Source organism: Ostrinia nubilalis, chromosome 7, assembly GCF_963855985.1.
Source record: "Ostrinia nubilalis chromosome 7, ilOstNubi1.1, whole genome shotgun sequence".
NCBI lineage: Eukaryota > Metazoa > Arthropoda > Insecta > Lepidoptera > Crambidae > Ostrinia > Ostrinia nubilalis.
In genome coordinates this window covers 14,302,500-14,317,675 of record NC_087094.1, presented here as the reverse complement: position 1 = coordinate 14,317,675, position 15,176 = coordinate 14,302,500, and the positions used below count along the sequence as shown (strand labels likewise).

General features: G+C 34.3%; 1 protein-coding gene across 1 annotated transcript in view; it reads right to left on the bottom strand.

The window, feature by feature from the left end:
• The window catches only part of LOC135073379 (nose resistant to fluoxetine protein 6-like), a 34,294-nt gene extending 20,415 nt beyond the window's left edge, over positions 1 to 13,879 (bottom strand). Inside the window, exon 1 of the mRNA XM_063967533.1 lies at positions 13,566 to 13,879. Coding sequence (XP_063823603.1) covers positions 13,566 to 13,851 — 286 coding nt within the window. The 5' untranslated portion in view covers positions 13,852 to 13,879. The remainder of the gene's footprint in view (positions 1 to 13,565) is intronic.
• Between the last annotated feature and the right edge of the window lie 1,297 nt (positions 13,880 to 15,176).

The window sequence follows — 15,176 nt, the reverse complement described above, 5'->3', positions numbered from 1 at the left end:
ATACAAAATCACGTAAATGCAATAATAAATGATCATCATCACCTATTACGAGTAAGACTAAGACGCTTAGACACTTTTAGAAAATAAAACATTTAACTACTGAACCTGATGCATTACCAGGAAGTCCCGGTTTTAGTTAAAATTGGCGGCATTGACGCCATTTTTCTTTTATTTTGAAATTGAAAAACTTCCTACAAGAAAAACAAAAAATATGATTGCGTTATTTTATTTTTCTTAATCATCATAAGTGGCCAGCTACTCCCATTCACTTTTTAAAAGCAGGACAACTACGAGTATTATAAACCTTTTTGTGCACTACCAAGAAGGTTACAACTATTAAAACTATTTTGTTCTCTTTTTATTTTAAAAAAGTGAATGGGTCACGGACGGGCTTGCATTCCGGGTGCATTTTTTTTTCGTACTAAAATTTTGTAAACTGCATACTTGGACCACTCGCTGGCTCGCCGATCGCGGTCAAGTTTATGGTCACTTTATGGAGTCAAGGCCTACTTGGTGATAGATTATGCTGAATTACGTAAATGCATCACCAAAAGCGAATGAGAATGCGCACAGTTGCCTACAGACCGGTCTTCGGACGAGTCGGGGAGACATTACTGTATGTTTTTCGATATCTTAATATTCATGGCACAGCCCCACCGTGGATATTTCCAGATCTGTTATTGTAGTCATGATACAAGGGGACTTGTGAATATGTAGGTACATAACATCCGTTGGTGTTTTAATTTAAAAAATCGAAATCAGTTACTCTGATTGTCTGGTGGAATATAGTTTTCTAATAAGTTTCCTAAACTTAAAAAACATGAGTTAATTTTAAGCTGCATGGATCAAACAAGGTTGTATGTTTCTTTAATAAAGATCAATAAATAAAATATATAGCCAGATTTGATCTAAATAAGTTTTGACCGGTAAAAAGAGTAGTGTTAAATATAGATTAACGTGAAAACATAACAAAACATTGTATTTTAGCCCGTTAAACGTACACAAAATACCAATAATTAACCGCAGAATGCTTCGGACTTGCCAAATTTCGCAACAGCCAGCCTTGTAACTTACATCTCTTTACGATATTGGAAATTCTTTTCCCATTATTCACATAGTCGTAAGTGCATGCGAGACTTTAAGTTGTCTTATGAACTGGTAACAATGCCCTTTATAAAACGTATTTTTAGCGGACTATTTAAAAACTTATTTCCTGCTAGGGAAACTTACTGGCGAGTAAGAAAAAAATAAAAGTAAAAAATAAAAAAAGTTATTTTTCGGTTGTTGGCTTTACATGCCTTGTAGAAATAAAAAAAGTTATGAAACTGGCCATGACTTAATCATTGAATGGAAAATTTTTAATTTAAGAATATTTTAAGTCCTTTGGTTCTAGTTCTTTTTAAAATGGCCAGGTATAGTCGGAGTACATAATTAAGTCCTCAAAATGTTCGCATGCTCAAGATTATAATATGTATGTTTTTATATTAATCGTAGTAAGACGCGGTCATTTTAAACTATGTAGATCACGAGTAATTAGGTAGGTACTATGCATTTAGAATTCAGAGTGCGTAAAATGATGTATTTTAAAATTTATGTATTTTTGAATTAAATTAATGCAATTTCGGGTTTCCATCAAAGTTATCGAGTTATATCATCCACACATTATAAAATTGAGTGAAAAATGTTCGTTAAAATGCAAATTCGGAAGTTCAAGGCCGTGATAGTGTTGTAACTGAATCCGAAAGTCTTGCGTTTCCAGTCGTGATCTAGTAGGTGTGGTGACAATGCTGACGTCCTTCTGTACAGAGCAGGAAGACACGCAAAAAAACAACTATTTTGTATAAACAAATCTACTAAGTTTAGACTGAATTTAAATCATTAATACTTATAATTTAGAAACATTATCAGTCGGCCGTTTGGTGTAGTGGTTCGTAACGGATCAGAGTTCGCGAGTTCGATTCTAGCACAGTACTTACATTTGTGTGCATGAACATATGCATGTATGTTTTGTATTGCGTTGGTAGGGCAAAATGAGTACATGAGACATGTAGAGGCTCCATAAGAGCAAAACGAAGATTTTATAAATTTTATTTTCTTAAAATTAGACGATTTGTAATTTGACAATTTATTAGTCCATACGAATAAAGAAATTGACTTGAATTTGACCTGGTGTTTTCTATCTATTCAAAAGTTCAAGGCCGTGATTGTTTGGACCGAATCCTACCGAATAACAAATGCGTTTGCGCATTCGAAGTGCACCATGCGCTGACATTGACGTGATTAGAATCGCGCCGCGACGCGGCCGGAATGACAACTTTTGACTTCAGGTACCATTTCATATAATTAAAATATAATGAGTTGGTACTTCCCAATGTTATTCGGTTGTCGAGTGATGAGTAATATTGTTTTTATAGAGTTAATAGTTTAAAAAAAAGCAGCCAACGAGTCTGGCAATTGAACACAGGAATAATAACAATAAAGTTATCTACAATAATTATTTAGGTACCTACTTAAAAACTTAACGAAACTTTGTGAAACAAAACATAATCTTTAAACGTTAAAGTACAGCGTTGACATAAGAAAATTGATTTCTTTTACACACAAATACGATGAGAAAATTTTCAGGGATTTTACTTGCTCAAAAATTCAATGCAATATGGAATCGAAAGAATGCGATCGACGATTGTACTGAAACATATTTATAACATACCCGAGAAACGCGAGTCGTTGACTCTCTGGAAAATTCACAAAGAATGAGTGTTAGGAAAAACGCCTCAAGGAATCTTCGTCTGAAACGGTTCCTTGACGACATATTTTGTTTGGTTTTACCTCAAAAGTTGCTTTGTACGCAGAAAGCGGTCCGTGTACCGCAAAGGACTGGATTAGCATTTCGTCCGTAACGTGCGAGTCAATGACACATGATGTAATCTAATATCGCTACTTTTTATGACATATGAGACGGTCTTAAAATGTATTCAGTAATAGATGAAAAGTTTAAACTGCTTGTATAAAATTTTACAATATAATGGACACGTGTCTCTCATGATAATAATAAGTAAACTCTAAATTACTAAGTGCGCTAGAATGGAGCTTTAATTTTGGGGTTTTCGAACGTGGTAACATAAAATCCTGAAGATATCGGCTTAAAAAAATTGCAAGTTCAAGTGTTAGCAGGGCATTATAACGCTTCCTCTCGTAGGACTGAAAAGTAGTTAAGGAACAAAGGTTCTCTAGTGGTGACCACATTGGAGGACCCAGCGGTAGACCTAAACCTAACTACGGTCATTTTCATAGTATGAAGCCGCTGGATGTAAACGATTCTAGCTTCTTACAATGGTTGTGTCTGATGATGATGAAAATAGATCAAAAAATGTCGAAAGTGATTCACACATTGCGATATAAACATCACGATGTCATTGTGATATGTAACTTTTAGTACATTACATGAAAAAGAGGATTGCAGTTGATGCGCCAAACCTGTGTGCGTGAACAAATTCACGAACACTAAAAACGCCCTTAAGGCCGGGTAGCAGAGAAAATGGCGAAAATGAGGTTTTCATTTTTCATTTTTGAGGTACTAAACAGTAAAATTAAAGGCTAAGATTTTTATTGGGCATAGTTGAGGATATTTTCTAGGGCTATTAACGGATGGAAACACGATTTGATGAAGTTGACTCGATAGAATAAATTCCCAAAGTTACCTCTATTCGTTTTCTATTTATGGTTTTATTTTTAAAATAAGCGATTTGAGATTCTAAATCTTTTACTAAACTAAAGTTCAGAAATAACTTGAGGGCTTTTAACGGATGAAATTTTTATATTGCGTCTTATTTAGTTACTATGTTAAAAAATGTGGAAAAAATCGTCCATGACGGCTTGGACAATCTCAATCAGTCGCGCGGTGGCGCTTACGGAGGACGGACGCGTGTCAGTTTTTTGGCCGTGACAGTTCGCGATTTGTCAATATTTTTGACAATGATGACTTTGATGAGTCACAGTATAATAATATCAGTGTTACTGGAGAAAGCTTAAATTTTTGATAATTAAGAATTATGAATTTTGTCTACCTATTGAAATTTAAATCGTTCGCATCCTTTTAAACGAAGACTCTACTCATGATACATAGTACATTCCTCAAATAAAAGACAAAACCAATGAGTTAAAATTACATTTTAATAGTACCTACATACAATCGTCTTACACTCTTTAGAAGAGCACACTGACACAAATAAATAATAAAAAATACTGTCTAAGGTCTGTAGCTAAAGGTCTAAGCTGTAAGATAGAAGAATCTTCTAGCCAAAAAGATGGCAGATGCTGCAGATGGCAACGGATTTAAAACTGCAGTTCATATGACTACTTGTAGACTTGAGTCTCTAGAGCGTCCCTTCCTCCACCATGCGTAAGAATGTTTCAAAAATACTGTCTACTGTCTATACCGTTCATTTAAGATGGCAAGCCTTATGTATGGAACGGTCGTTTTTTTTAACCTTTATAATTTGGTCGGCTTATAGAAGAACTAGCTTTCCGCCCGCGGCTTCGCCCGCGTGGAATTTTGTCTGTCACAGAAAAACTTTATCGCGCGCGTCCCTGTTTCAAAAACCGGGATAAAAACTATCCTATGTTCTTTCCCGGGACTCAAACTATCTCTATGCCAAATTTCATCAAAATCGGTTGCGAGGTTTAAGCGGGAAAGCGTAACAGACAGACAGACAGACAGAGTTACTTTCGCATTTATAATATTATTAAGTTTATTTATTTATTTATTTATACTTCAATGCCAAAAATATTAACATTAGGCGAACTTAATGCCATAAGGCATTCTCATCCAGTTTACCTTTGGGTTATGCAGAAAAATTAGTTTGGCGGTATAACAAAAAAAAATTAAATAAAACAAAGCGACGGCAAAACAAATAAGCTACATATACACATACATAAATAATATACAAAATAATGTAATAAATAAATACATACTAAGATGATAGATATAATGATGGATGACGATAAGTTAAAACAGAAACCATTCATGAAGATGATAACATTTGGAGAAAGTGGTTATGGACAGATTTTTTGAACGAAAACTTGCTAGAGGCTTGCCTGATATCTTCAGGCAGAGAATTCCAGAGCCTTATGGCCTGGAGACGGAAGGAGTCGGAGAGAAAACCAGTTCGGTGAAGAGGGGTGGAAAGGACAGACTTATTAGAAGAACGGAGCTGACGTGAGTGCGTTGAACTGAGAAGAGTGAACTGTGACTTGAGATAAGATGGGGAATTTGGATCATTCAGGATCGAGAAAAGAGTACATAAGATTCCTGATATTTTTTTGCAGTTCGATAACTTTCTTATAAGTCGTAATATAAAGCTGAAATTAACAGGATAGCTTATTCAAGGAAAATTTTAATTTGTCCATTGTATGCCATGTTCCCTTGTTATAAGGGAATCGCGTATTCGGCCACGAAAGTAAGACTGTTAAAATAAATTAGATTTCTTGAAATCTCTCTTTTGCGCAAAGCCACATCATTTATATTTACTGTGGTTATAAAGGTGTACCAGGGGTACATGCTGCACCTTTTATTCGATTGTAGGAGTACTGGTTTACTCACAAATCCGTTTTATCTGATTTTCGAAATCTTTTAATTACACTGGTGTTTATCATTCAAATCAATGACTAATGTTTGAACTAATTTGGACATATCAAGGTCTATCACAGTATTTTTTTCAAACTTCTGCGTTGAGCCATTTACGAGATCTGGGACATCACAAAACATTACCCCAGCAAAATTCTAAATAACTTGAGAACCGGAACACGAACAAATTTTGCTATTCGTGGACAAATAACTACGCAACAAGAGCTATCTATCCACGTATTTGGTTCCGGGATAGAACGAATTTCAAAAAAAAAAATTGCCAGGGTAATGTTTGAAACGCTACCCCTGCAAAATCTGTTTTTTCCTAATAACTTTAAAACTATAATTTGATCGAATTTTGCTATTAGTGGACAAATTTCTGCTCACGATGGACTAATTATCTGCTATACTCTCGACTCTCTAAAGCACAACATTTATAAAAATTTTGCTGCGGTAATGCACTCCAGGTAACCGTGTGTGATGCTCATTGCTCATAGTGATTTTCGATACAGAGCCCCGTACATACGTTATACATAAATTATGGAAAGAAAACCCCCAGACCAATACAAACAAATATGTATGCAATTTTAGTATGATATTTTTATGTATTAATAAACAAAAAGACTGAACAAAATTGATGCGTGTACTGATTAATGTAATTAACCTCATGCTAAGTTTCGTGAATTGCAACAACTATAATTTATTATCCAAGCTCTAAATAATCGCTACTACGAGTAACTGATCATAAAATGTTTTTCCAATCGCTCAAGCTCCTGAGGATCTACCGATAGGTCGGGTGACGTAATCTTGAAATTCTTTTAGCCGGCGCGGAACTTCCGGAAGGTCGGGTGACGCCACGCCTCTTTGAACCGTGTTTACTTTGGCAGTTATATTCTATATTTATTCGATTCTAAAATATATTCCCAAAATTTTTGAAAGTTGTTTTAATTTGTATCACTTGGATATGATTTGTATTAGAAAGTGCTGTGAGTGTGACGCTTGAACGGAAGGAAGTCAACCTAACCTAACCAACTGCGTATTTCTAAACTGCATATTTCTATACTGTGTAGCCGCGAGAGCTCTTTGGCGCGCTGCTGTCTTCGGCGAAGTATTGCGCGCGCAGATTTTGACAGCGCGAAATACCTACTTTAGCAGAAATACCAAGCCTTAAAAGTTTTGGAAAGGCGGAAACGATTTTCCAATCGCGATCTAGGCGGTTTCCGTCGTTGCAATGCTGACGTCCTTCTGCACAAGCAGGAAGACACGCAAAAACAACAATTTTGCATAAACAAATCTGCTAAATTTTACTAAAGTCACCAAAACAAGTTTAGAAATATTATCAGGTTATTTTAAATAAAATAGAATGATCAAAGGCTAAGTTAATTATAAATACTGTTTCAAACAATGCAAAACGTAGCGTCTTCCGTGGTCTATAAATTATATGATCGACGCATTTGAATTTGTATATTTGTATTTATTTTTAAAATGCAACATAAAGCCTTTTTGCATTCTTGCCCGTTTACCCCCACATAATAAAAAACATGACTCACGGCTAACAATACGAGGGCAGTTTGATAAGGGACATTTTGAATTACTTTTGCTGAAATTTTGTATTTGACGTGGCTTTCGTCAACGCTAAGCTATAAAATATACAATTCAGTATCTACTCGTAGTAGGTTACTGAAATAATTTGAGCAAGTTCTGTCACTTAGTTTTTCAGTCACCGAAAGCAGGCTCTCGTAAATTTTATCGTAACTGTAAAATTGTATCTGATCAAGTATTCTAAATAGATCACTTGATATTAATGGTGGGTGCTCTTTTACATAAGTGTCCATTATATAATGTTCTATTTCTTATGACACATAATGGAATCCTACTCGTATGTGATAAGAAAAGTTATATAATTTTCGCAATATCGAGCTCATAAATGAAATGCTCAGTGCGTCATGAAGTTAATTTTACCTAAGTGTACATCCCAGCTTCTGACATCCCGGTTTTCCATCCATTTCTTTCAAACTAAATATAGTATATAACTCAAAGGTGACTGACTGACTGACTGACATAGTGATCTATCAACGCACAGCCCAAACCACTGGACGGATCGGGCTGAATTTTGGCATGCAGGTAGATGTTATGACGTAGGCATCCACTAAGAAAGGATTTTACGAAACTCCACCCTTAAGGGGGTAAAACGGGAATCACGCGTACGAAGTCACGGGCGGCCGCTAGTAAATAAGTAATATGAGAAAAGACGTAATATGAGAAAAACATGTGAACTTGTTGAGCAAATATAAAAACATACGTTTTATCCGACTTGACACTTTCAGCGAGTTCAATGAAAACTGCATGTTTTAATGAATCAGTCCAAAAGTTTAATGACATTACATTTAGCTGAATCGAGTTTTTCGATATGCCAATGCCAGGAATACCAGCGATAGAAAAATTTTTGTTAATCAATTGATAATAAATTTTGACTGATAAAGAAATTAATTTAACAGGTAGGTACTCGTAGTTGTGTTGTGACTAAATAAATTCATTTCATTGATTTGATGGTAATGAATCGACTTTAAAAAATGTGGTTATTGTTATCCTGGTGTGTCAAGATGATCTGCTTAATTTCTGAATACTTCAGGATAGCCAAAAATATCAAGAAAATGGGCTATTTAATATTATTTAGTTTGGTGTCATTTCCTGCTTTTGAGTTTAATATCATACTCGTATCATTTACCCTTTATTGTCATTTATTCTAGAAAGATTTTATTTAATTTAATCAAGTCCATAATTTAAACATTAATTAGAAGAATAGCATCGAGATTTATTCCCACATAATGCAGCCAGGAAAATGTTAAAAAATAAATGTTATTTAAGCTCTGAAACCATGTTAACCGTGTCCCATAACGGGGTGGGTCCCGTCCCGCGTGTGGGTCGGTCAAGGCGCGCGCGCAGTCGTGTCATAACTGCTGCCCTTCGCGCAAGCGGGTCACTCGGGTTTCGGCGATGTACAGTCAATAGCACATCAGACTGTTCTTGTTTTTTGGAAATAGTAATAAGTACAAAACGTAAAATGCCACTGTGTACATACTCGTAGCTTGATGTGCCGTAGTCCCTAGTATTAGTAGTAGTTTCCGAAGATCAATTCCCAGACTTTCGTGGAATTTTAATCTTTCATATTAAAATAATTAGTAACAGGATATCGCAGATATGATATGTTTATGAATGAATTAACGAGTTAATTAATTACAAATTAACTTTGTTATGAAATATAATTAAAAATCAACTTATAACGTTGCTTATTATTTAGTTACAGTACCATAATCCTAATTGAAATAAGGGTTGACTTACTGGGGCAAAATGTTATGCTATATATTTTTCATAAATTATAGAAAAATATAGAAACAAACTTGAAAATCAAGGACATTATCCCTTTGACTTTCATTCCGCAAAAGGGCACGTAAGTTATTAAATCTGATTCATGTGTCTGACTGTATCCTCGTGTTAATACCAATGTTCTTTAATAGGAACATTAATTAATTAACATCGGATGAAATAATACCTTATTTTGCCATTAAGTAGTTGTTTTGTTTTAATGCGCTTTTGGAGTTGTAACAATAAAAATACAGAATCGAAACATTTATTCGATTACAAAATAAACTGACTAAAGCTTAAAGAAACAGCTTTTGCTACGGTTAAATTAAAGGTTAAGGTTAAGCCGTAACCACTTTTAGTCATGTGCATAATAAAACCGCGACTTATAAAAGTTATAAACACAAAGGTGTTCATCATCATCATCATTTCAGCCATAGGACGTCAACTGCTGAACATAGGCCTCCCCCAATGCTTTCCACGAAAGATGTTCAATGAGATCAAATTCGACACGTAAAAATCGAAAAATACAACTTTGACCGACATTTTTAATAAGTGAGTACTGAGTATACGTGGTGTGACAATACTCACATTAATAACCACAACATTTTACAGCTTCCTTTATGTTTAAAAGACGTTTGGATAAACAATAAGGGCTCCTTAAGAACTAGAGACTTTTTAGTTTTTATAAAAATACCTTTACCGTTATTGTTTTATGAAATTATTATAAAGTTAGGTAGCCAATTTATTGGAAACCGAACTTCTCTGAAGTTTTAGTTTCAAATTACGATGTTGAAATTCAGCTAGGTACCTCTTGTAAAGTTGTAATGGACTTGTAGAAAAATCAACACCGACTTGTTTTTGTATTCAAGCTTTGTAACCATAATTCAATAGAATAGTTGTAACAGCCCACAAGATCGACGAACGATTGAAAAGTGAAGTTTCTTAAAATAATATATTCAGTTTTCTTTATGTTTAAAAAAGAACGAGTAATTAACTTCGCTCTACATTGAAAGTACTCACTCTTATGTCCATTTTTTACAGAATATAACACTATTTTATTGTAAACTAGCTTTCCACCCGCGGCTTCGCCCGCGTGAAAAAATTGCTGTTTTTAGGGATTTCCCGGAAATTATTAGAATTTTTCTCGCCGTAAAAACCATCTTTGGACTTTAACGAACATTAAAAAAAAGAATTGTTAAAATTGGTCCAGGTGTTATTGAGTTATGCGCTTACCAACACATTTTGCGATTCATTTTTATACAATAGAAGATAATATGAAACTTATTTGTTGTACCTATTTATTAATGAAATCCTCGCAAGGGTGTTATGGTACCTTGACCTATTTACACGGTCAGGTGGACCGGGGAAGTGTACGGACCCGAAGGGCTAAAGGTACGTAATTTATCATTTACGATAGTATGAGTATTATGTTATTGAGATGTTGTGTTATTAATTTACCGCAATGATAATATTCTTAGCGTGACTAAATTGAGTTTTAAATAAATGTGTAATTCCACGGAACTGATCAGAGCTTAGAAAATAGCAAAATGTAAAAACACTTATTTTTAAAATTGCATTGTTTTTAATGTTTATACTGAGACAACAAGGAGTTAGTTATATATCTCGAAAAAAACAGTATATCTACGAACAAAAAACTGTGCTGAAACACTTTTCTTCTTACAAAAACTAAACATTTCCAAGTTCTCTATCCAAACTTTCGAGCTTTATTTGTGGTATACCTACCTAAGACAGTCTTCTCCGTTGTTCAATTGGTTAATTATTATAATAATATAATTAATAGGTAGATTAGGTGACAAATTAATAACCGGTGTCATCGACCGACAATCGACGCGAATCTGCGTAGCAAGCTGTTTTAAAAATTGTGTAATTTTTCAAAGCACGTTGCGAGTAATAATATTAATAGTATGATATGAATGGATAATAGTAATAGTACCTACATGAAAGTAGGGTGTTCAAGTGTTTACGTTTAGTAATCAATAAATTAAATGTGATTTACTTTTGATAAACTTACATAGATGGAGGCTTACGCCCGTATTCACAAACGATGCTTGCTTAAGTGAAGCAGCAAATCGAACGCACAGCGTTGAATAGAGCTCTGTGATTGTTTCATATGTCACCCTGTGCGTCCACGCGCACTGTGAGACTTCATAGTAATGTTTGTGAATACGAGCGTTAATACGTACCTATTAGGTTGAGTAAACAACGTGATTCAAGTTTTGTTATAATTTATTTAATGGTTACCACATTCTAATCTCAATCCTTTTTATTTAAAATAGTCGTCTAATTATAACATCGTAATATCTAAATTAATCCTAGGAAGAAGACGCAATTTCATCAAATCGTTTTTGAAAAAATAATTTATTCTAAATATTAGAGGACAAAGGAAGAGCCAGTTTTTCAAGCCAGAAAAAAATATCAAGTGACCCTTAATTTATTTCGCACCCCACAAAATTGGGTTTCTACCCGTCGCTTTATAACCCTCATTACGCTGAAAGACATACCTATGACCCATATTCTGCAAATTAACGTGAATTTATAAAATAAAAGATTTTTGGGCCCAAGATGAAAGGCTTTTTTTGTCCACAACGAGGAAGATTGGCCTAGCTCTCACCTGGTGGAAAGTGATAAAAAATAAAATAGGAACTTGGGATCATCCAAATTTTTGATTTGTCAAAATCAATATTCGAGCTTTTCATAAGTTTAGATACCTACTTGACCGGTTATCCTAATATTCCTAAAAACACTCGACTTTTGACGAACTTCTGGGTTTCAGCTAGAACTACATATTTTATGTTTAATTACTTAGTTAGACGTTTAAATTTCCTTAAAGCGAAGTTTACAGTTTGGGTACATGCTATACAGTCGACGGCACATAAACTAATTTATTGTAAAATTGCACTTATTAGAACTATCTAAAATGTCCCCATGTTTTATTTGATGTACTTGTCGTACAGCCAGCGTCAAATAGTTCGTGACACCCAAAGTGGCCAAACAGTTGACAACGTCCACCTTATTCCAATTGTAACAAAGACGTGTTGCGCTTGAAAACCATTTGGCTATTTAGGGTGTCACATACAAACTATCTTACGTATGTTTGCATATAACATACATCAGCGGTTCCCGAAAGGTGGTCCGCGGAACCCTGGGGTTCCGTGGAAAGGCCGCAAGGGTTCCGTAAAAAATATTATCCCACGTTTCGTGACCGACGTTGTTCGCGCGCACCGACTTGTTTACAAATAATTGCATAAAAACTTTATTGTTTTTCATTTAAATTTCCATTTATCAAAGTGGGGTTCCGCTAGGAAAAGTGTAATCAATTAGGGTTCCTTGGCAAAAAAAAAAATTGGGAAACTCCCATACATAATGATGTTTTGTCACCTCGGTTTATTTATCACATTTATTATCACTAGTAGGTAAATCTTTAAAAGGCAAATTCAACATACGGTAACTAATAGGTGTAATGTCACACAGATCAGAAATGTGGGCTAAACCATTTTGTGGAATCGATCATCAGACCAAACCAAGAGTTTTCTGTTGACCACTTGCTATGTTTTGAGTTTTAAGGTGCCAAATAAGGTTAACTAAGACAATTTTGTATATTTTCATTTGTAAAAATTGAAATATAGGTCACTATAAATTTCCTACCCTATTCTCTCCCAAGCACCCCTATATTTATTATTCAATGTGCAAGATTCACAAATTAATTAAGACCTATTAATACGAGTGTACCTTATTATTACTGCGAATATTAATAGTGTTTATTATGAGAATGGGAATTTATTTACTTTGTTTATTAATTTTTGGAACTATACTTGTTCTAACTTTTTTGAAAAAGTCTATCACCGTTTGAAAGGTCCATTATTTTAAATATTCACGGGCTACAATATTACTAAATATTAGGTAGGTATTATGTTTTTGAAAATCCTTCGGCGTCTGTGTAAGCTTCTTAATCTGTAAAACTACATACTTAATCGTAAATCGTTACAGAATCAAAACGTTACAAACAATTTACTAGTTTAAACTGTGGTTTACACGTACATGCAAAAGTTTTTATGTCTACCTTTGTTTATAAAAAATAAGCTTCATGAAACACACGAAAACTTAAAACTTGCATGCATGCATACCTAATAACTATCTTAAATGAAAATATTATTGTATTAATTAAAACACATAGTGAATTTTTAATTACTTGTTGGGGGTAGCGTTGAAAGTTCTAGGTATTCTTCTATAAATATTTGAATATTTTCATGAAACATCTAAATGGTAAAAACCCTAGAATATTGTCTATGAACGTTACCATAAATATTGTTACTTCAAGATTTTTTTTTCATTTGATACAGTCATAGCTTAATTATTTATTACTTATGTATTATAATAAATATTATAATGAATTAAATGATTGATAGTTAAGTATTTATTAATATATGCGTTTTAATGAGAGTGAACTGGAAAAGCCCAAATAAGGGTATAGAAAGAATTACTGATTCATGTGTCGACTTACCGTACGTAATTAATAAATTAATTTAAATGGAAATTAAAAATATGCAATTACTTTTCAGCGCCCATAGCTCCAGGTTGTCCAGGCTATCCAGGAATTGCTGGCTCTCCCGTCGGCACTGCTCGCTCGTCCCGTTCCTCGGGACGACGAGTTTCGGGAACTCGTCCCATAGCCGCACCACGTTTACTTTGGGCAGTTCACTGTTTTGGCTTTTTACTTTGATGATGGTGCTGTTGATGATGGAGTCGGTGATGGTTTTGTCGGGGAACGTGAGTTCGATACAGTCGCGGGCGCCGGCGACGGCGGCGAGGGCGAGCAGCAGGCAGGCGCGCGACGCCATTGCTCGGGTGGCAATGTTGGGAGTGCGTACGCGCAGCCGTATATCGGAGCGCGAGTATAATCCGCGCCAATGGAGGCTGGCAATTTTTAAGGTTGGTAACTTTTGATCATTCAACTAATTTTGTTAATGCATATGATCGCCACGCAGATCTCTGTAGGAGGTCTTCTTTATACCAGAGGCAACGGAGAAATTTTGTAAATGCATTAGGATAAAAAAATATTCAAAAACAATTGAGACCGACTCCAAAGAGCTTTAAATAAACGTCACTCTAAAATGTTTTTGAAAAGCAAAACCCGCTATTCTAGTTTATCTGGGTGTATTTTTCAGCTATTTTATATCTTTTAGGACAAAAAAGTTGTCACTTCACTTTGCAATAATATCAATATTATTCGAGTTTATACATTTGTTACAAAACATACCAGTTTATTTTGGCGCGGATTATACTTGAGTCATTTACTAACCTGCCACTGACACTGAAACAATAGTAATTGGGAAATTGATCTGCGTGTTTATTTTTGTAAAAAACATGCAAATGCGATGCTTTGTTCAGTTTTGGTGAATTGAGCAATCATCGATTAGTGCGATTAATTGACATTTCAACTAGCAGGTCAATGTCTGCACATATTTTTGTTTAAAATTAGAAAACTGACTTCAAAAATATATTAAGTTCAAATTAGTAGTTTGTTTATTTTACGTTTTAGTGCACTTTGTTTCAGTCTTTTTTATTGAAATTTATTTATTTATATCTTGATTTTAGTAGCTTATAGACAGTTCGTTGAGGCTATTCTATTGACCAATATCCACAATTTCCTTTACATGGTTGATAATAAATTTTTTTCAGGAATTTTGATTTTTAAACTGAATTACTGACCCAATATTGATATTATAAATGGGATCGACTCGGGATCTTACCATATTAAATAAAAAACTTAAAAATCGAAAATATTTTTTAAAATCGGTTCAATAAAATTGACCGAGTTCTGCGGTAACAAACTTTAATTAACTAACTTAAATCTCTTCCTTTTTAAGTTAGTTAAACAGGAAGGCATGACATCCAGAAAGGTTAAGGTTTATGATTCAACAATAGAACTTGAAGGACTTAAAACAGGTAGTTCTACGAGTTTTTTTTTACAACTATTTTAGTTTATTTTAAGGTAAATTGGGCTCAAGTAGTAAAATAACAATAGTAATTGTAAAGGAATTAAAATCATCTTCCGTATTTGTGACCAATACAATTGTTGGACTTTAAATTCGAATGTTTAAGAAGGTACCTATGTGAGATTTGGCGTTAGTATAACATATTAACATAACATTTAACTTTTTCT